The 21,648-nt window shown below is 44.0% G+C and overlaps 1 protein-coding gene across 17 annotated transcripts in view; it reads left to right on the forward strand.

Moving 5' to 3' along the window:
• Positions 1 to 21,648, forward strand: part of LOC18444101 (uncharacterized) — a 30,195-nt gene that overhangs the window by 2,447 nt on the left and 6,100 nt on the right. For 3 of the 17 annotated variants that reach the window (XM_020673504.2, XM_088871801.1, XM_088871792.1), the window contains exons 2-8: positions 254 to 307; positions 8,248 to 8,401; positions 9,090 to 9,410; positions 9,540 to 9,648; positions 9,750 to 9,843; positions 10,740 to 10,827; positions 10,922 to 11,005. In XM_020673504.2, coding sequence (XP_020529163.1) covers positions 8,258 to 8,401; positions 9,090 to 9,410; positions 9,540 to 9,648; positions 9,750 to 9,843; positions 10,740 to 10,827; positions 10,922 to 11,005 — 840 coding nt within the window. In that variant the 5' untranslated portion in view covers positions 254 to 307; positions 8,248 to 8,257. Of the gene's footprint in view, positions 1 to 253; positions 308 to 8,247; positions 8,402 to 9,089; positions 9,411 to 9,539; positions 9,649 to 9,749; positions 9,844 to 10,739; positions 10,828 to 10,899; positions 11,006 to 21,648 lie in introns of all 17 variants that reach the window. The other 14 variants (XM_020673506.2, XM_088871802.1, XM_088871793.1 and 11 more) reach the window with 9 other exon arrangements.

Consider the following 21,648-nt stretch of genomic DNA (forward strand, 5'->3'; position numbering starts at 1 on the left):
CTCAGAGTCTAAAATCCAACAATAATATCCCTAACTGACCTGAAAAACATAAAATAAACACCCCCCTCCATGTCTGTCCACCCAAAACCAGGCTATATTCCTATTCCTAACTATAACTGTGATTTTCTATTGGATATTGACCTAATTCCACTAATAGCCTGCCAAATCCTTGTGTTCTAATTAATTTACCCACTTTGCTCATCCCTTGGCATAAAAAAGATACCAATACTTGTCGTGAATTTCCTAATTGCAGAGACGGCATGGTTCTGATGCGTCCCACGCCACCAATGCCACTTTCCTAAAAGAGGTAACATTCCTTTATCTCTGAATAGTGAATATGAAGCCCCCTTGATTCTCTGATCTGGCTTTTCATTTTTATGAATACAACTGTTAACTCTTTGAACCAATGTTCAGTATTTCGATTTATTTGGATATTGTCGGTGTGCCCTGACAAGGATCCTATCCATCCCTACATTTGTTATGGATCTTGTAAGGGTACTCAAGTCTATTTTACTCAAGATGAGATACCCTGAGAAAGAAACCCTTTACTTGTCAAAAAATGTCTTTTGATTTGCTTGTTTCTTTTTGTTTTTTTTGATAATGTTAACATTGTATTACTGAACAAGAAGGAATCCAAAAGATTTGAGGAGAGAGAGAGCCGAGATTACCCTCGAGAAGGGTATCTCAGACCAAAAATTAAGCCAACACCCCTATACAAACTATATACTTCTGTAGGGACTGCATGCAAAAGATTGAGAAATCCAAAAAATAGGGCTTATAGGCACGCCCTTTTACAAGAAGATTAGGGTCCTAGAGAGCCTCGATGATTCACTGCAAAAAAGGAGGTGGACCATTCATTGTCTTCCATATGTGATCGTCGCCAAGCACCATCTTTAGCTAGGAGGTTGGCGAACGCGTTCGACGTCCGCCATATATGCCTCCATAAGACGTTGGTATCCTTGCATAGGTGGTAAATCTCATCAAAAATCCTAGAGAGGTACCAAGGAGGATTAGTTATGCCTGCTGCCCATCTCCTTTCACCACTAAGGATTGACCCCAAGCTGGGTAAAAAAATTTTAGGTCCGTGAGAAGAGCCAATGCTTCAGCTAGTTGTGAATCTCCAAGCCGACATATTCAGAATATGTCAAGAGAACAGTGCAGTTGTCATCTCTGAAGAACCCCCTTACTCCTGAATGCCCTGGATTCCCCAATGAACAGCCATCAAAATTTAACTTTATGGCATTTTCTGGAGGGGGCAACCAGTTGTGGGGTCTCTGTCGCTTGAAAGGCTGGAGTCAAATAATATTGTTCCATTGCCTGAGGAAAGAACTCGTAGGGATCCCAGAAAACGTACTATGAGTGGAGGCCCAAAAGGCTACAAAAGATGTAACCTTGTGAAACATCCCTGAAACTTCATTTTTATGTCCTTGAAAGATCCTCTAATTTCTTTCAATCCATAAAACCGAAACTGTAGCAGCAATTAGCTGCCCTCCACAAGGTTAGTCCAGCTTTGGGCCAAGGACCAACTGAGTAATGAAGAAATAGAGCTTTGACCGAAGGTGGTAAAACCCAATTAAAGTTGAAAAGCTTTAGGATCAGAGTCCAAAGCTCAAAAGCCATGTTGCAATGAAGAAAGAGGTGGGGATTAGACTCCTCCTCTTGTAAGCACATCACACATCTGTTTGGAAGTGGCAACCCTCTTTTTTGAAGCTGATCGAGTGTGAGAGCCTGTTGACAGCCAGCTATCCAGTTAAAGGACTGAACTTTTGAAGGAGCTATCGTGTTCCGAACTTTGTGAAGAGAGGAGGTGGGGTTAAGAGGGAAGGTAGGTGGCTGGATAAGTTTCTTATAGAACTACCGAAAACGTACCGGAAGGGGTTGGAGTCTAAACCAAATAATCATTCCCTGATGAAGGTAAGAAAACAGGGTAGAGAGCAGCCAAAAGAGTGGTGAAGGCTAAAGTTTCCTCATCAGAGAGATTTCTCCGAAAGTTAGGGTTCCAAGTTCTTCGCCCCCCTGCGCAGACCATTTCATCCTCAATTGTGGACTCTTTGTTGGAGGCAATTAGATGAAGATTAGGAAACAAGTCCCTAAGGGGAGCATGTCCTATCCACAAATCCAACTAGAAGCGAACTCTGTTGCCTTGTTTTGGATGGAATCGAAGCACTTTCTTGAACTGAGCGAAGGAGGATGCTAAGGATCTCCATGCTCTAGAAGCCCTACTTTGTGCAATCCTTTCGGGCACCCACATGTGATCCGAAATGTTATATTTATTCCGAATGACCTTTGCCCAGAAAGAGTTTGGTTGAGTGGCCAATCTCCACCACCACTTCCCCAACAAGGCCAAGTTGTACTTTCCTAGGTCTTTGATACTTAAACCACCTTGGAGTCTGGGCAGACGGACCCTATCCCAAGATATTAGGTGATGTCGCTTTTTTTCTTCTTGGCCCAGACCATAGAAAGTTCCTCATGAGTTGGTCCAACCTTTTAGCCATCGAAGCTGGCATATGGAAAATGGACATTAGGTAAATGGGGGAGTTAGCCAAAGTAGCCTTAACCAAAGTAGACCGACCTACCAGGGATAAAAATCTTCCTTTCCAGCCAGCAAGATGCCTGTCAACTCGATCAATAACTTGGGTCCAGTGTCTCTTTTTGGGTTTCCCCCGGCCTAGAGGTATACCCAAATAGGTGGTGGGGAGATCCTCAGCTATAATATCCCAAGATGGGATCAGGAATCTGATTTCTTAGAGTGTAATACCCACCCCCATCATCTTAGATTTTTCCGAGTTAACTTTGAAACCAGTAGCATTTTCAAAGCATTTGAGGAAAGGTCTAAGGTTCTCAATTTGTAGAGGATCCACATCCAGGAAGACTAAGGTATCATCTGCATATTGCAGATGTGATACCATAGGTCCTTAAGAGTTACAATGGAACGTCGAGAGCAGTCCTTCCCGGTAGAGACGAGAGATAGATCTGCTGAAGATTTCAGCTACTATTGTAAACATAAAGGGAGATAGTGGGTCCCCGTGACGGAGCCCTCTAGAAGCAGCGAAAAATCGTTTAGGACTTCCATTAGCAAGGACCAAAAAATGGGGCGTGGAGATACAACCTTTAATCCATTTTGTCCATCGAGGTCCAAAATTCATTCTAGCCATCGTCTCATCCAATAATGACCAGTCGACATGATCATATGCTTTCTCCCAGTCTATCTTGAAAATCAATCTTGGTTTCTTGGAGAGGTGCCTAGAGTGAATGCACTTATGGGCAACCAACACACCGTCCAGGATTAGCCTTTCTTTGATTAAGGCTGGTTGAGAGTGCGAGATGGCAAAAGGAAGGACCTGCTTAAAGCCTTGAAGCCAAGACTTTGGCAAGAATTTTGTAAGTTGAGTTAAGCAAACTAATTGGTAGGAAATCCTTAAGCTCTTCTGCACTCTCTTTCTTGGGGACAAGGGCTATAAAGGTAGCATTGATAGCTTTGTTTAAGATCCCCCTCTAATAGAATTTCTCAAAAAAACTCCTTAAATCAGGCAGGAAGGTACCCAGTAAAGATTTAAAGGGGGCCATAGGAAAACCATTCGGCCTGAAGCTTTGTCATAGGCTAATTCATTCTAGCCATCGTCTCATCCAACTGTAAAAGGTCGTTCTAGCTCTCTGGACCAATGATTAAGAACAGTAAGGAAGTCCAAGGTGGTCATTCTTGGCCTAAGGGCCACAGGGGCAGTATAGAGTAACCTGAAGTAGTTTAGAATGGCAGCTTCGATATCAAGGGGCTGAGTTAGAACACTGTTATTCACTTTTAATGTAGATATCAGATTCTCTCTCCTTCTACAATTGGCTATACGGTGAAAGAATGCTGTGTTTTGGTCCCTCGCTTTTAACCACTTGACCCGGGATCTTTGGTACCAAAAAAGCTCTTCTTTCTTGAGTGTGGAGAGGTAATCTAGCTTTGCTTGGGTTCTTAATTGAGCTTTAGAATCTGACAGGGGTCTTGCTTCTTCAAGATCAAAATCTTGGATAGAGTTAAGCAGGGAGCTTTTTATTTGAGTGTAATTTCTTGGCCGAGATTGACTCCAACTTTTCAAGGACTTCTTGAGCAGCTGGAGCTTGGACTGTAACTTGAAACCCTCTCTACCCGAGACTTGGGAGGAGAAAGAATTCCACCAACTAGGGATGAGGGTCAGAAGGGACTGCTCTTCCAACCAAGCCAATTCAAACCTAAATGGTTTTGGCCCCCTACAGATCATCTGTGTATCAAGGAGAATGGGACAGTGATCCGAGGTAGGTTTTGACAGGGTTAGAGCATGTGAGTCAGGAAACAAATCTTCCCAACCTAGGGACAGAAGGAATCTATCCAGTTTAGCCAGGGAGGGTTGAGCAGAGTGATTGGATCAGGTAAGGCATTCCCTTGGATTGGAATGTCTACTAGTTCTTGTCGGGATATGAAGTCAGAGAAGTCCAACATACCCTGAGAAATATTGGTATTGTGGTTTCTCTCATGAGACCATCTGGTGATATTGAAATCACCACCCAGGCACCAAGCAGAATGCGGTAAGGCAGCTGCACAGTCCAATTCTGACTAGAGGGGGGGGCGAAGGTAGACTGAGTGTGGACCATAAATGGTAGAGAACTTAAACAGTGCACCATCAGTAGTCCCAAAAAGAAGGACGGTGACTGAGAAGTCACCTAAGTGGGACGAGAGGAGGTTAAACTCAGTTGTGTTCAAAAGAACCCAAATGCCGCCAGACGCCCTTGTCGTTGGTATTGATTCCCATTGACACGACCTTCTGCCCCACACACTGCGAATGGATTGCAGGGTAGGGTCCAGCAGTTTCGTCTCTGTCAAGGCCAGAGGGAAAATCTATTAGCAAGGTCTCTCACCGAGTCCCTTTTGGACTTTTGTCCAAGCCCTCTAATATTCCACGAGAGAATCTTCATAAGGAATAGGAGGAAGCTAGGGAGGGGGCAATCCTTGTCGACCGCTTAAAAGTATGGGAGGATGGGATAGTGGTGGGAAGAGACTTGGTTACATTAGCAAGTTTGTCGTAATTAATGGAAGAGAAGAGGTTAAGTAATTCACGTTGTCCGTTGAGGTACACCTTAAACCTGCTTTGAGCGTCCGCTTGCAAGAACCGATGTGCCGGGCCTTCGGGTCCAAGACGTTCGAAACCCATTACCCTATAAATCTCCTGCATCCTGTTTGATTGTCGAGATCTATCTATCCCACATGTTCTATCTGTGTCACTTTCAATCGATTGGGAGGAAGAGGCTACATGGGGTAGAGACTGAGGAGGTACCACTGAGAGTCCAGTGGAGCAGGACAATTGGCCAGGGTAAACAAGGGGATAAAGGTCCGATGGCAAGGAACCTGGTCTACCTGGGTTAGAATCAGACAACGGTACCTTAGGAGACTCAGCGACTGGGAAGTCCAGAGAAGAACCAACAGAAGAAAGGGTCTCAGGGAAGGCTATAGGCTGATTTGGGGTCCAAAAAGTTGCGAGGGGAGGAGCCCAGCATAGGACAGAAAGGGGGGATGGGTTGATAGGCAAAGCAGGAGGAGTGGTATAGAAAGATAAGTAGTGAAAAGGGTAAGGTTGGGGACCACTGAAGACAGGTGGGTAAGGATAGTACTCATAGGGGAAGAGTACCGTAGTAATCTTGCCGAGAGGAATAAGAAGGGAAGGCTGAGGAAGGAAAGGCCCAAGAACCAAAGAGAGTTGAGACGGTTCAGGGGGGGATGGATGGAGGGAATGTACTGTGATAATGCCAAAGGGGAAAAGGGATGTGTCCACTTCCATAGACAGAAGAGAAGCAAACAGAGGAGAGTCACTCAGAGAAAGGAAGGGGAGGGGTAGGAAAGTCAGGAATAGGATAGATGAGGATTCAGGGTGAGGTCTGGCTTCTTAGTCTTTGGTATTGTCGCCCACCAGGAAATGCTGATTGGAGCTAAAGGAGAGGGGGCAGGAGGGGTCTGGCTGCTCCTGGGTCCTAGAAGACGGCGAGCTCAGAGGGATGGCAGGAACATCGGACAGAGAAATAGGCCCTTCAAGGGGAGGGAGGGTAGAGGGGGGGACGACGTTAGGTGACCCGTCAGGGGAAGGTTGCAGCAGGAGTTTAGGTGGTGAAGAGGGAGGTGGGGTAGATTTTAGGGCAGAGCACGAAGCGTCATTCGAGAGGACAAGGGCAAGTGCCGAAGGGACCGATGGCAGCAAAAAGCTGGCTACTGTCTCCTCTTTTGAGCAAAGGACACACGGTGGAAGAGGCTCCTTCCATGTGGTCAAAGTAGCAGTCTTCGTGGTACTAGCTGTACCAACGTTCGAAGCAATATCCAGCAAAAGAGAGGGGCCAGCTACTAAGGCCCAATCCAAATCCCCACCTGAGGATGATGGGTCCAAAAAAGAGCCCGATGACCCATGAGAGGGTTGGTGGACGACGACCTCCTTACCGGGTCGACGGGTCAAATGATTCGAGAGGCTCGAAAGTGGGTGACAACTATCACCAACCCCACCGCCTTTAGGGGCAGATGTCGTGAGATTGGGTCCCGAGCAAACACGCGACGCCGACTGACTGATGTCTCCAGTGGCAAGAGAGTGGGGGGACGATGTCTCCAGTGGCAAGAGAGGACGGCTATCCACGAGGTTAGTTAAGGGGGAGGGGAAGCCTCCGCCCAAGTCAGAGAAATCGGATAGAACAGGTTATAGATTTCTATCCACACGCAAGGTGGAATACAATTTGGATCCAAAACCTCCACCAAGAGCAGAAGGAGCCTAGCGATAGCATTTCCAGTGATTTCCATCGAACCGAAATCAAACTTCCGCAAGCTTCAGTTGTTCCCCCAAAAGTTGCAGGGGACCAAGCATGAAGAGGCACATGGTGAAGCGTCAGCCAAACTTTTTGCCTACTGAAAGAGCCTTTCTGGGGGGACCAAGCTCGGAGGCTCAAAGAAGCCCCTTTGAAGATAGTAGATTTGGACTCATGCAACACCTGGCGAGCATGAGCTTGTGAAGAGAAGGTGAAGAGGTAGTCTCCATTAGAGAGTCGTCTAGCCAAAATATTTGTGTCCTTCCAGAGTTCTTGAGCCCACTTCTCAATTCCTCTAAAGTCGTCCAGAGGAGGGCGAAACGTACCTACTAAGGAAGACTAGAACTTCGTCTTCTTAAGCAAAGAGGTCTCTTCAGAAGGAATAAACACAAAGAAAGGACAGAACGGAGGCTGGCTACATTGAAAGGAGGGGGGAGCCCCCTTAGGGCAAGCCAAAGAGCGTACAGGAGGTAGGGGAGCTGAAGAGCATGCGACAACTTGCGCAAAAGAACCAGGAGACCCAGAAACAGAACCGGGTGGCACACTTTGCTAATACTCTGGACAAATAGATTGCGTACCCTTAGGAGGTAGCTTATGAGAGGCAGAGAGCGGTTTAGGATAGAGGTTGTAACTACCTAACCAGGAAGGAGTGGCCGGGAGCCAAAGAGGGCGAACCAAGCGGTAGAAGGAGATAGAGGACCGGCAAAGGTCGGACGAGAAGGACGACGACGATAGGAAGGGAAAGAAGAAGAGGAAGGGAAAGAAGAAGAAGGTGGAGGTGGATGGAAACGAGGTGGAGGTGGACGGAAACGACGCCTCCTCCCCATGGATGGAAAAAAAAAAAACTTAATGTCTCACTTTTAAGAGAGTGAGTGAGTAGCTTCACTTGAAAATTTGAACTTTAGCCTAAATATTTCTCTTATTTTTTTCTCTGGTGGATTTAGGATGTGTCATATACCCTCACCCATATATATATATTGATTTAAATTTGTTTTCATGATAGTTTTTTGATATATTTTATGGTTCACTGCTATATTTCATTCTATTCAGTGTTGAAATTATACACTCGCTGGTCGACTTGATCGCTGCTTAAAGAGTCAAACAGTTAAACTCAGAAAAAAAGAACTTCGTGATTTTTCCCAAATTTGTGTGAAAAGTAGATAGTTGTAATGGGAAAACGAACCCAACTCATCACCTAAGTTGTACAACAATGCCACCTAACTGGAAGAGGCAATATACTTGTTAAACCAACATGGCGGATATTATATAACATAAAATGTGGGCACATCTCGAGTTCTTCATTTATAAAACTCACCCACTTGACAAGATTGGCGATTTTTTTATTCCTTTATTTGATTTGATTTTATTCATTGAAAGAATAATCAAACTTTTCAGAGAGAGAATTAAGATTGTGGTCATATGTGTTGATCTCCCCTTACCTGCCAGAAGTCCTTGGATGAACAGAATGTCAGCAAGCAATGCCCAGTCTCCAGGGCTGAAGACGTATTTCAAGACCCCAGAAGGCCGTTACAAGCTCCAATATGAGAAAACTCATCCCTCTGGTCTTCTTCACTACAGTCATGGCAAAGTTGTAACACAGGTATATGACGTCATTTATTTTTTCAAAATTTTAAACCATACAGATCCTGCATGTGGTATACTATATTCAGCCCTTCTGATCTCAAGATGGATCTCAAGATGGATGTCAGAGACAAGCTGTAGTTTCTGGTAATGAGTTTACCCTTGAACTGCGGTTTATTTCCATTTTCCAACTTGAGAATGGATGGTGTATGCCATGGCTGTGTAACACACTGTTCATGGGCTGTGTATAGTATTTGCATTCCTTTTTTATTTGGATTGCTGGGTTCTCCAGGTTTCATTTCCATTTGGGGCGGGCTTCATGGACGAAGAACAGTTTCTTCGGCATTTAAATCATTATACCTGGAAGCCAGAACACCTGTCGCTCTTCTTTACCTCTTCTCTTTTACTTTCTTCTAGCTGGTGGTGATATGTTTAGTTTTTATAATGTTTTATTAATGGAAGAAGTACATTACAATCCAATGGAATAAGAAGAAACTTTTAGTCCATTATTTCAAACCATCCATTGAAGTTGTTGATGGTGATGGAGGGAGAGGGTCCCATTAAATGACTACAATGGTAGGCCGTACTCTCTCCCCATCATTGTCCATCAATTTAATTGAGAGTGATTACCCAATTATAATTTTGCTTTCGTGGACTCTTTTTCATGCGATACATCCTTTTAATGCTGTCTTACAATTTTGATCTAGGTGACGTTTGCCCAACTCAAGGATAAACCTGTCCCTCAGCCCACTCCAGCTTCCTCAACCTTGAGCAGCACAAGTGGAGTGAGGCTAGCAGCTGCAAGGCTTCTAGGTGGTGGAAATGGCAGTCGGGCTTTGAGCTTTGTTGGAGGGAATGGTACAAGCAAAACTGTCAGCGGGAATAGTAGAATTGGTTCATTGGTAGGCCATGGAGTTTCTGGTTCAACTAACGGTCCCATTTCTTCAAATTACGATGGCAAAGGGACATATCTTATTTTTAATGTTGGGGATACACTCTTTGTCAGTGATTTCAATTCACAAGATAAGGTATATGGATCTCTCTTGATGATGGGGTTACAAATTTTCCGTTACGAGAGGAAGACCTATAGGTAATTGGTCTTCTCTGCAGTTTGAAATTTTAACTGTACTGTGCCTTTGGTATTTTGTTTTTGCCAGGATCCCATCAAAGCCATTCATTTTAGTAATTCTAATCCAGTATGCCATGCATTTGATCCTGAAGCCAAGGATGGTCATGATCTAGTGATTGGTTTGAGTTCAGGAGATGGTAATCTGGATGTTTGTTCATTGAACATTGTGGTTTGGCTGAAATTTCTTGAAAACCTTGGTCTCTTGCTGAAATGTTGGTCTTCTCCTTGTTTCTTTCAGTATATTCAGTATCATTGAGACAACAATTACAAGATCTTGGGAAGAAGCTTGTTGGGGCCCAACATTACAACAAAGATGGGACACTAAATAACAGGTATGCAGCATGCACAAACTCCATAATTGTTAGTTTTCATCAACTTTGTCATTATCATTAATCTGTTCTTGTCTTTCTTTTTCCTGTAGCATTGGATATCTTGTGATACATTAGTAAAAGAAAACCAACATCCAGTATCCCTTTTCTTTTTCTTTGATAACTGGGCTTTCGGCAATCTTCAATCCTGAAGTCATGCCCCACTATCTGAATTATAAACATGTCAAGCATTCTTGTGCTTCAAGGCTGGCCACGTATGTTAGCTGTCAAATTTGTTGATGAATTGTAGTTTTGCATATGATTTAACATCTCAAAGCAAATGGTAAAATATATTGCAAGAGCAGATCACTTTGGAGATGATTCATACCTTTCGTGTTATTTGTATATTGCATTTGTATTTGTTATTGTTAGAATGGCTGGTTTGTCTGATATCGGATTACCTGGGATTTCTCTCTCATCTGTTATGCATTTTGCTTTTAGGTAATGTTTTCCTCCCTTTGTCCTTGCACTTTGTGAAAGGGAAAAGCATACTATATTCCAAGTGGCAATTGGAAACCATAGTCCATTGGATCATCACTGTAAAAATGAAGTCATAACCAATAATGTAGAGCAAATGAACCTACCATTGGTAGGTCATGTCCTATTCTGGGGTTTCCTCTCTCTCTCTTTCTCTATCTCTCTCTCCATCCCCCCCACCCCTGTGCATTAAATGGATGATGATGACCCAGTTGTACTTTAGTTCTTCCATGGTTCATTGGATTGTAGTGTTAAATATATATATATTTTTTCCTTCATCAGGCTATTGGGTTTATGGTGTACTTCCCCATTTGTATAGTCCTTAATCCTGCTTCTGAGTGATCTTTTTCTACTCTAAATATGCTAGCTCATTGTGCTCACAGCCGATGCACTAGCATTGCGTGGGTGCCAGAAGGGGATGGTCTTTTCGTGGTTGCTCACGCTGATGGAAACTTATACATTTATGAAAAAGTAAGCCAGTAATTGATTCAGTTGTGTTGTTGTCAACAATTTGTGAATTTTCATTGAATTGAATCAGTTCAGTTTGCATATTTTTCTGTGTCAGAACAAAGATGGCACTGGTGATTCGTCATTTCCTGTTATCAAGGATCCAACTCAGTATTCTGTTGCGCATGCTCGGTCCAGTAAGGTAAATTCATTGTACACTTATTTTATCTTTTTGAGTACTTGATGATTGGGTTTCTATCCTTGATGGATATGGAGTTCATATTAATCATTTCATTGTTTCTTTTTGCATGCCCTATGTCAGAAAAAATTCTGAGTGAAAGTCTAGCTACACTTTTGGCTGCTTGCTAATTGCTTTTCTTTTATGTAAAGATAAACAATTATGGTAACTAATTGGTTACCTTTTCTTCAATGGACAAATCTGTAACTAAATATCGATTCGTTTCATTAGTCAATAATATGCCTAGCCCTGGAAATAGATTGAGATAAAGATGTGATTGGCTCCTCTAGCATGTATAATTTGATGGGACTCTTGCAAATTACATAGTGGCATTGTGTGGTGCTCACAAGCCTCATTCATCCTGGACAGGATGAGATCCAACTACATAAATTATTTTGGAATATATATGATGCACATCTTTGTACAACATGGGTGGTGCTTCAAGTTCTCCTCAACAGCTTGCGTGATAAATCCATCATTTTCCTCTTCCCTTAGACAACTTGTGAGAAGTTCTATAGAGAAATACTCGCACTCTTCCTTGTACTTGCATGAAAAGGCTTTGCCTTCCAGTTTTATTCATTTGATTTTCAATAAAATGGTAATGTTCTAAAAGATGTTGCATACTGGGAGCAGCAGATTCCTCATGAGAAGCGGTGTGTGTAGTATTAGTTGGATCGTATTTGTAACAGACAACTTTGAGGAGCATTATGCTATTGAATCTGACTCTCTTAATGTTATCATATATGGCCAAATGGGGCCATAATCTTTCTTTTTTTTTCCTTCCCCGGGTAAGGTGCTTTGGATCTTATTTTCCTTTTAATAATCTTTTAACAATTTAAAACTTTAGTTTTCCTTTGATCGTAAAGCTGGTCTTCCATCTTCACTCTGCTGTTGTTGGCAATTTATCACATAGGTATCACCTTTAACAAACATCAACGTTGCTGTTGAGTGCCCAAGCAGAGTGTTTAACCTCTTCATCATACTTGTTAGGAGAAAATATAGTATCTTTGGGTGAGAAATTGAGGATTTGGCTGGTTTCTGGAGGAGCATTATTTGGGGTGAGTACAGGTTGAAAGGATGTTGGTAGGTTCTCTATGATCCTGGTGGCATTAGTATGGATGGTTTAACATTTAATGGGAGAAAATTGAGGTTTTTTTGTTTTGTTTTAATATATACTTGGTGTGTGATCTTGGTGTTCAGGGTTTTCTTCTGAAGTCTAGTTGGGTTAGTGTTTTTGTTTTTCGTGATTAGTCTAGTGGATCTAGTGCCCTTTTTTTTTATATATATATATATAATGTTAATCTTTGATTGAGAAGAGAGGAAAGTACAAAAAGCCTTGGCGATCCACAAAGGAAGATGCTCAAGGAGAAACAGACAAGAAAAAGCGGAATCAAATTCCTCTTTTAGGAGGTTAAATGAGACAAAACCACCTAGGAAAACAGGCCAATCCACAAAACAAGAAAAAGAAAACAAGGAGCCAAAAAACTAGGGGAGTTTCTAGTTTCCAGCCATCGCCGCTGCTTCTTTCGCTAGAGTAACAGCTTCATGGTTTCCTTCCCTCCAGGTATGTGTTCGCACGACAAATGTATCCCTGCAAAGGTGGTCAATTGCGTCAAACGTGTGTGCCATGAACCAAGGAGGGGGGGAGGAAGAAAGTCTCTGAGCCCAAGAGATGGTATTCTTGGAATCTTCCTCTATAGCTAAAGAGTGCAGATTGAGAGGATCAATGAGCTTAAGGCCTTCCAAGAGTGCTATCGCCTCGGCCTCCATAGAGTTGGCGTGGCCAATGAGTTTGGAAACCATCGTCACTGTGATATCGAGGTGGTCTCTGAGGATGGCTCCTATACTTGACAAGCCAGGTTTACCAAGGGAACATCCATTGAAATTGAGCTTAAGCCGACCCAGTGGCAGGGGCCTCCAACTTGATGCCCTAGGTAGGCGTGTGCGATGGAACCAAAGGACATTGCACCAGTCCTGGCTGAAAGCTAAAGCAGGAACTCCTTTGAAATAGTGGTGGTTGGTCGCTCAAAATATGATTGTGGACTTGAGCTTGTTAAAAACTTTGGACCAAGGGGACTGAAATAGAGAAAGAGGATGTTGATGAGGAGGAGATGCCGTCGTCTCCCTCCCTTTCCACCTCGTCTTCCTCCTTTTCTTCCTCCTCATGCTTCCAGACGTCTTTCGCACCCGCCCCTCGCCCGTCCTTCCTCTTTTGCACCATCTACCTCCAGGCTTCTCTCTACTTGGCCCTTGACCTCCCCTTCTTTATGGCGTAAGATTTACGACCTCTACCTTAAACCTCTCTGTGTCTCACACAAGGCTTCTACTAAGGGAGCGCAGTCCTCTACCCGTGGCTCTCCACAAAGCGGGTTACGGACTAACATTTTTGGGTCCTTTGCGCAAGTAGTCGCACACTTCTCCCCCCCCCCTCCTCTGATGGCTCCCTGGTCCGCTCTAAGGAGTCCCCCCTTCCCCTCTGCAGCAAGCCTTTGCTCGACCCTTTCTTTGTCTCCATCCCACCTATCGAGTCTTCCCTGCTTAAGACTAAGTTCCAGTCATCTTTAGTAGGCACGTTTTACCCGTCTCAGGATGTTTTCAAAGGAGTTGAGATCTGGGCAAAATTTTTTTGGGAGGACTCCAATCTCACGGCTTGACACCTCTCCTGTGGAGACTACCTCTTCAGCTTTTCGTCACAAGCTCTCACCTGCCAGGTATTGAAGGACTCGAAATCTGTGATGTTCAAAGGGGCAACCCCGTGCCTTCGGGCTTGGTCCCCCTTGGAAGGTTCTTTCAGAAGGCAAAAGGTATGGCTGACGCTTCTTCATGTGCCACTACATACCTGCTCTCTTGCAACCTTTGGGAGAATAGTTGAATCTTTTGGTAATCTGATCTCGATTCGGTGGAAATCTTTGGAAGCACTTTCGCTAGGCTCCATCCTGCTCCTGTTGGAGGTCCTTGACCCTAAATGTATTCCACCATGTGTGTGGATTGAAGTAGATAACTTGTTCTACCCGATTTCGCTGGCTTGGATTGAGGCTTCCCCCCCCTCGGTTAATCTGGTAGCTAGCAGTCTGCACTCATTGTCGGAAAGTTCTTCTTCCTTTTCTTGGAGTGTCGCCTCCAGGAAATCTGGCTTAGCCAAGTGGTATCACCGCCAGAATCCACATGACCTTTTTCCTGGCAAGAGAGTTTACCGCCCAATTTTTCTGGTCAGTCAATGGTCCTCTGATCGCTGGTCTTCCATGCGGATACCGCGTGACACCCTACCATCGATATCTGGGGATGATGGGGACGACACTGTCAGGAAGTCTGTGTCGAACGCTTGTGTTGGGCTCACCTTCTTAGAAAAAAGCTCAGATATAACAGCTGTCACCTTCCTTCGGGTCCCCTGGCTTCTTCGACCCATCGACTCGATAAGGAAGTTGTAGAGGACTTACATTCTCTTGGGCCTTCAGTCTTTTTTAAGGACCCGCTTTCCTTAGTCAGGGCTGAGATTCGGACCTCGATCGCTGACTTGATCCACGAGGGGAGGAACTCATTGGATAAAGGTACACCAGCTGCCCTGACGTCTGTCCCTGCGGCCACGCGGTAGGCGCCCCTTACCCCATGTGTCCTAGGCTCTCTTGAGAAGACAACTAATAACGTTTCACCGCCTTCCATCGCTTCGGCTGCAGGCGGTATCTTCTCGTATGATACTTCGCTCTCTGCCCAAGGAACCCTTCTGTCTCTCCCTTTGCCACTTGGCCTCCCTATGCATCACCCCCCTGACGGTTCTCCTAACTCCGTCTTCACCTCAATCCTTCCCAACCTTGATGATTCACTCGGGTCTTCTAGTGAACCTTCCCTTTCTCAGTGCTCTTCGTCCACCAAGAGCCAGGAGCTGCTAGCTTCCTTCCAGTCCACTCCTCCTTGCAGGCCTTCTCTGGGCCTTTCTGAGGAAGCTTTTTCCATTGTTCAGAGTGTCGAATCTTCCTGCCCTTTTCACCTTGTGTCCCGCTCTATTCTCTCCTTGACCTTCCTACCCTTCCCTTCTTTTGCCATATTGACCCCTCTCTGTTTGCTTCATCTTTGCCTATGGAAGTGGAACCTTCTCTTATTCCCTTCGGCATCATCACGTTCGCTCCCTCCATCCTTCTCCCCTTGACCCTGCTCACCTGTCAGAGCTTCTTGGCCCTTGTCTTCCTCAACCCTCTTTCCTTATCCCTCTTGGCAGGATTACGACGATTCTCTTCCCTTACGAGTTCTCTCCTTCCTCGCCACTTAACCTTAGGCCCCAACCTTTTCCTTCTCACTTTTTATCTTTCTACACCCTCCCTCCTTCTCTGCCTTTTAACCCTTGCCCTTATCCCGTGTCCAACTGGGCTCCCCCCCCTGTCTTTATCTAGACCCTACCCAGCCTGCAGTGTCATCTTGGCACCCTCTTGGTTTTTCACCCTCTTCTGGTCCCTCCCTGGTTAACCCTACTTCAGTGTCTCCCGCGGTTTCGTTGCCTGTTCTTAGCCTTTGGGAACCTGAGCTCTTACCTTCTGTTCCTCTATCCCCTGTTCCCCTGGACAGTCCTCCTCCTCCTCCTCTGAACCTTCAGTGATGGCTCCTGAATCACTATCTATAGCACCCTCTTCTTCCTGCTCGTACAAAAAAGACCCAGAGAGAGCTAGTGGGACTGATAACATTCGAGAAGCTGACAAGATGAAGGAGATCTACAGGGTTATGGGTTTTGAACACCTTGGACCCGACGGCCCAGGCTCATCGGTTCTTGCAGGCAGACGCTCATAGCAGGCTCAAGGTGAATCTCACTGGACATCATGAATTGCTTAACCTCTTCTCTTCTATAAATTATGATAATCTCGCCCCTGTAGACCAGCCTCTTCCCACTGCTACCCAAACCTCCCCCACTCTTAGGCGGTCGCCTAGGACTGCCTCCACCCCTGCTTCTCCTCGTAACTTATGAAGTTTCTATCTTGGAATATTAGAGGGCTGGGATAGAAGTCCAACAGGGATTCGGTGAGAGACTTTTCTACCAAACTCTCCCCTTCTATCCTTGCATTGACAGAAACTAAACAACCGGCACCAACTCTGCAGTCCATCCACAGTGTGTGGGGCAGAAGATCGCGTCAATGGGAATCTTTACCAGCGTCAGGGGCCTCTGGTGGGATTTGGGTTATTTGGAACCCAATTGAGTTTAATCTCCTATCGTCTCACATAGGAGATTTCTCGGTCACTGTCCTTCTATCCAGGACAACTGATGGTGTGCAGCTTAAATTCTCTGCCATTTATGGCCCAAACTCAGCTTCCCTACGCCCCCACCTCTGGTCTGAATTGGATCTTGTCACAGCCTTACCATATTTTGCATGGTGCTTGGGTGGTGATTTCAACATCACCCGTGGTCTCATGAGAGAAACCTTAACACCAATGTCTCCTAGGGAATGCAGGACTTTTCTAACTTCATCTCTCGACGTGAACTTTTAGACATTCCTACTCAAGGGAATGCCTTTACCTGGTCTAATCACTCTGCTCAGCCCTCTCTGGCCAAACTGGATCGTTTCCTTTTGTCACTGGATTGGGAATTTGCTTTTCCAGATTCACATGCTCCTACCCTGCCTAAACCTACCTCAGACCATCGCCCCAGTCTTCTTGACACACAAGTTTTTAGTAGGGGCCTAAACCCTTTCGGTTTGAACTGGCTTGGTTGGAAGAGCCGTCCCTTGCGACTCTCATCCCCAGTTGGTGGAATTCTTTCTCTTCCCCAGTCTCAGGTAGAGAGGGATTCAAGCTACAAACTAAAATCCAGCTGCTCAAAATGTCCTTGAAATGTTGGAGACAATCTCGGCCTGGGAATTACTCTAAATTAAAAAGCTCTTGGCTCAGCTGCATCCAAGACCTTGATAAAATTGAGGAAGTCAGACCCTTGTCAGACTCTGAAGAACGGTTACGAACCCAATCCAAGCTGGAATACCTTGCTACCCTTAAGAAAGAAGACCTTTTTGGTACCAGAGATCTAGGTTAAATGGTTAAAAGTAGGGGATTAGAACACTGCTTTCTTTCGTCGTATAGCCAACTATAGAAGGAGAGAGAATCTGATATCCACAATTAAGGTGGATAACAACTTTCTTACCCAGCCAGATGAAATTGAAAATGCCATCTTGAATTACTTCATGTCCCTCTATGCTGCCCTAGTGGGACTCAGGCCTAGGATGACCACTTTGGATTTCCTTTCAGTTCCTGACCTTTGGTCTAGCGAGTTGGAAAAACTTTTTACAGTTGAGGAAATCTCAAGCACCATTGATCAGCTTACTAAAGACAAAGCACCAGGGCCAGATGGTTTTCCCATGGCCTCATTTAAATCTTTCCTGGGTACTTTCCTACCTGACTTCAAGAGTTTATTTGAAGAATTCTATCATAGAGGGATCCTCAACAAAGCTATCAATGCTACTTTTATAGCCCTTGTCCCCAAGAAAGAAGGTGCTAAAGAGCTTAAGGACTTTCGTCCAATTAGCTTACTCAACTCTTCATACAAAATTCTGGCCAAGGTTTTGGACTAAATTCTAGCCAAGGTTTTGGCCTCAAGCAGGCCCTTCCTCTCATCATTTTGCAGTCCAAATCAGCTTTCATCCAAGACAGGCTGATCCTGGATGGTGCGATGATTGCTCATGAGTGTATTCACACTAGGCACCTATCCAAGAAACCGGGATTGATTTTCAAATTGATTGGGAGAGAGCTTATGACCATGTCAACTAGCATTTATTGGATGAGACTATGGCAAGAATGAACTTTGGCCCTCGATAGAGAAAATGGATAAGAGGCTGTATTTCTACCCCCAATTTTTCTGTCCTTATAAATGGTAGCCCTAAAGGTTTCTTTGCCCCTTCGAGGGGGCTTCGTCAAGGGGACCCACTCTCTCCCTTTCTTTTTACTATAGTTGCAGAGGTTTTCAGCAGGTTAATCTCTTGTCTCTACTGGGAAGGACTACTCTCGGCTTTTCTCTGTAGCTCACAAGGCTCAAGGGTATCACATTTGTAGTATGCAGATGATACCTTAGTTTTCTTAGATGCGGTCCCCCAACAAATTGAGAACCTCAGAATCTTCCTCGAATGCTTTGAGAATGCCACTGGCTTCAAAGTAAATATGGAAAAATCTAAGATGATGGGAGTGGGCCTCACACCTCAAGAAATCAGCTCCCTGATTCCTTCCTGGGACTGTAAAGTAGAGGACCTTCTTACCACTTACTTGGGGATCCCTTTAGGTTTAGGGAAACCCAAAAAGAGACATTGCGCCCAAGTCATAGATAGGGTTGATAGGCGTCTAGCTGGATGGAAAGGAAGATTCCTTTCTCTGGCCGGTCGTTTTACGCTGGTTAAGGCTACTTTGGCCAACTCCCCTGTCTACTTAATGTCCGTGTTCCATATGCCAGCGTCGGTGGCTAAGAGACTGGACCAACTGATGAGAAATTTTCTGTGGTCCGGCTAAGCTGAAAAAACGAGACACCATCTTGTCTTTTGGGACAGAGTCCGACTGGCCAAAACCCAAGGTGGTCTAGGTATCAGAGATCTTAGAAAGCCTAATCAGGCCCTTTTGGGGAAGTGGTGGTGGAGATTGGTCACCCAACCAAACTCCTTCTGAGCACAGGTTTTTCAGAAGAAATATAAAATTCTGGACCACTCTTGAGTTTCTGAAAGACCCTCATGGAATAGGGCTTCAGGAAATTGGAAATCCCTCGCCTCCTCTCTCGTTCTGTTCAAGACAGTGATTCGTTTCCATCCTAAACACTGAAACAGAGTTCGTTTTTAGTCTGATCTGTGGATTTTCCTCTTAGGGACCTTTTTTCTGACCTATTTCAACTCGCTTCCAACAAAGAGTCCAATATTGCAGATGAAATGGTCTTGGCAGGGGGCCGTAGATCTTGAAACCCCTCCTTTCGAAGGAACCTTTCCGAAGAAGAAACATTAGAGTTCTCCACTCTATCGGCTGCTCTTGACCCGGTGTTCCTATCTTTATCAGGGAGTGACTCTTTGGTATGGTCACTTTCCCCATCTGGTAAGTTTTCAGTTGCAAAGAGTCACTCCCACCTCTTTCTACACTGTAGCTCCTCTACTTTCCCTTTAAATCCCATCTCTCCCCTCTTCAAGGTGTGGAACACAATAGCTCCTCCAAAAGTTCAGTCTTTTAATTGGATTGCTGGCTGTCATAGGGCCCTCACTCTTGATCAGCTCCAAAAAAGAGGCTTGCCACTCCCAAACAGATGTGTAATGTGTATGACAGAGGAGTGTAACCCCCACCTCTTTCTACACTGTAATGTGGCTTTCGAGCTTTGGACACTGATCCTACAATTGTTTAGTTTCAATTGGGTCCTCCGACATTCAGTAAAAGACTTATTTCTTCATTATTCTGGAGGTCCTTGGCCCAAAGCAGGTACAGCTTTGTGAAGGGCAGCTGTCGCTGCTACAGTTTGGGTTTTATGGCTTGAAAGAAATGAGAGTGTCTTTCAAGGGCACACGAATGAAGTTTCTGGGCTATTTCATAAGGTTACATCCCTTGTAACCTTTTGGGCCTCCACCAATAGGACCTTTGGTGGGATTCCTATGAGTTTTTTCCTCAGACAATGGGACAATATTATCCGAATTCAGCCTCTCAAGCATCGGCGGCCTCAAAACTGGTTACCTCCTCCAGTTACTGCCATTAAGCTAAACTTCGATGGTTGTTCTATTGGAAACCAAGGCCTTTCAGGAGTAGGGGGAGTTTTTCGTGACCACAATCAAAATGTTCTCTAGACATACTCAGAATTTGTTGGACATGGAGATTCACAATTCACAGAAGCCTTGGCACTCCTTATGGGCCTAAAATTTTATAATCCTTCCTGGGGTCAATCCTTATTGGTGGAAGGAGATGCAAAAAATATTGTTTCATGGGCAGCAGGCACCACCACCCCTCCTTGGTACCTTTCTAGAATTTTTGATGAAATTTACCACCTCTGCAGGGATATCAACGTCTGTTGGAGGCATACTTGGTGGATGTCGAACGGGTTCACCGACCTTCTTGCTAAAGATGGTGTGCGACGAAGACCACACTTGGATGACATTGGATGGTCCACCTCCTTTTTTGCATTGGATCTTCGAGATCTCCAAGGACACTAGTTTTTTTGGTTGTACATTTCTGTAAAAGGGTGAGCTTATAAGCCCAATTTTTTGTGTATCCTCTCTTTTGGTTACAGCCGCTGCAAAAGGTTATAGATTGTATAGGGTTTCTTGGCTGCTTTTAGACTGAGATACCTGTCTCGAAGGTATTCTCGGTCCTCCCTACCCTCTTTCTGCTGTATTCTTCATCTTTTATAGTAATACAAGGTTAACATTATAAAAAGAATAAAAAAAAAACTTTGGACCAAGGTGAGAACTCCCCTCAGAAGATTCTATTATTGCGCTGGATCCAAAGGGCCCACAAAGGTGCAGCCACCGTTGATTTCCAAAAGCAAGAGACTGTTTCGAGTAAAGGGAGGCTGGGTAATGTGGTGGTGTTGCTTTAAAAGGAATGCTATCTATGACACTGTTGTGTTTAGTACCTGCTTGGGCCTTCTTGAAGTGGTTTTCATGTTCAAGGTTGGGATTTGTAAAAGTGTGTTGGAAAGGATTAGTGATGGGGTGTAATAATTCTAAAAATTTTTTTTAAAAAAAAAGGAAGAAGGAAAGAAACTTTTAATAGGTGATGGTCTATATGAGCATAATGGTCCTTAGGGACCATCACTATTTTCAAAATCTTTTGGTTAAGTTTCTTTTGTTTGCTCCTGCCTTGCCACGTCAAGTGGATGTGGGCTTTAAGCATATAAGGGGTATTGTAACGGTTACACCTCGTGTATGAGGTGTAACTTAATAAAATATTATAATAAGGTATTGTAAGAGTTTAAATACGAGAGGCAAGGACTCCCACCCTAGAAAACTTCTGAGATTTTTCTCTCTCTGGTTGAAACACAGTGAACTTTTCTCTCTAACCGAATTTTTATCGGAAGCTCCCTCTCAAATATTTTATGTGTAAGTGACATCGTCTTCCTGAAAAATAGTCTGTTTTTAATAAATAGTGATATTTCCGTCCAGGATCTTTATTTTATAAGTTTTGTGTGTAAGTGACGTCATTGTCTCGAAAAATAATCCATTCTTTTTAAAAATAAAATGAAATAATTATTTTTGCTTTTAGTAAAATTGTGAGATTTCTTTCTACTGTTTTTAAATATTTAGACATTGTGAATTTCATGTGCAAATGACTGCCTTATTATCTGAAAATTGATATTTTTGCATTTGATTATAGCATTGTTGTGAAATATTTATTTGCAAATTAACATCCCATAAATTATGATAATTCCGTATTCTTGAATTTCTATAAGAGTTTTTCTATACATATTAGATTGGCAATTATGCTAGAATGTCTTTACGAACTGCTACCTTTCTAAATTTGAGCCTAAAATATTTGATTAGTTGAAATGTTATTGAAAGTGACTGTTATTAGTGGTGTCAGTGAAATTCATATTAATGATTTCAGTGATATGTTGAGTACATGATATTTGCTGCTTTCAAATGTTTAAAGAGATTTAGAAATAATTTAAGTATGCAAGTGGACTCATC

This window comes from Amborella trichopoda, chromosome 7 (genome assembly GCF_054954075.1).
Source record: "Amborella trichopoda isolate Santa Cruz 75 chromosome 7, AtrichopodaSantaCruz75HAP2 v2.0, whole genome shotgun sequence".
NCBI lineage: Eukaryota > Viridiplantae > Streptophyta > Magnoliopsida > Amborellales > Amborellaceae > Amborella > Amborella trichopoda.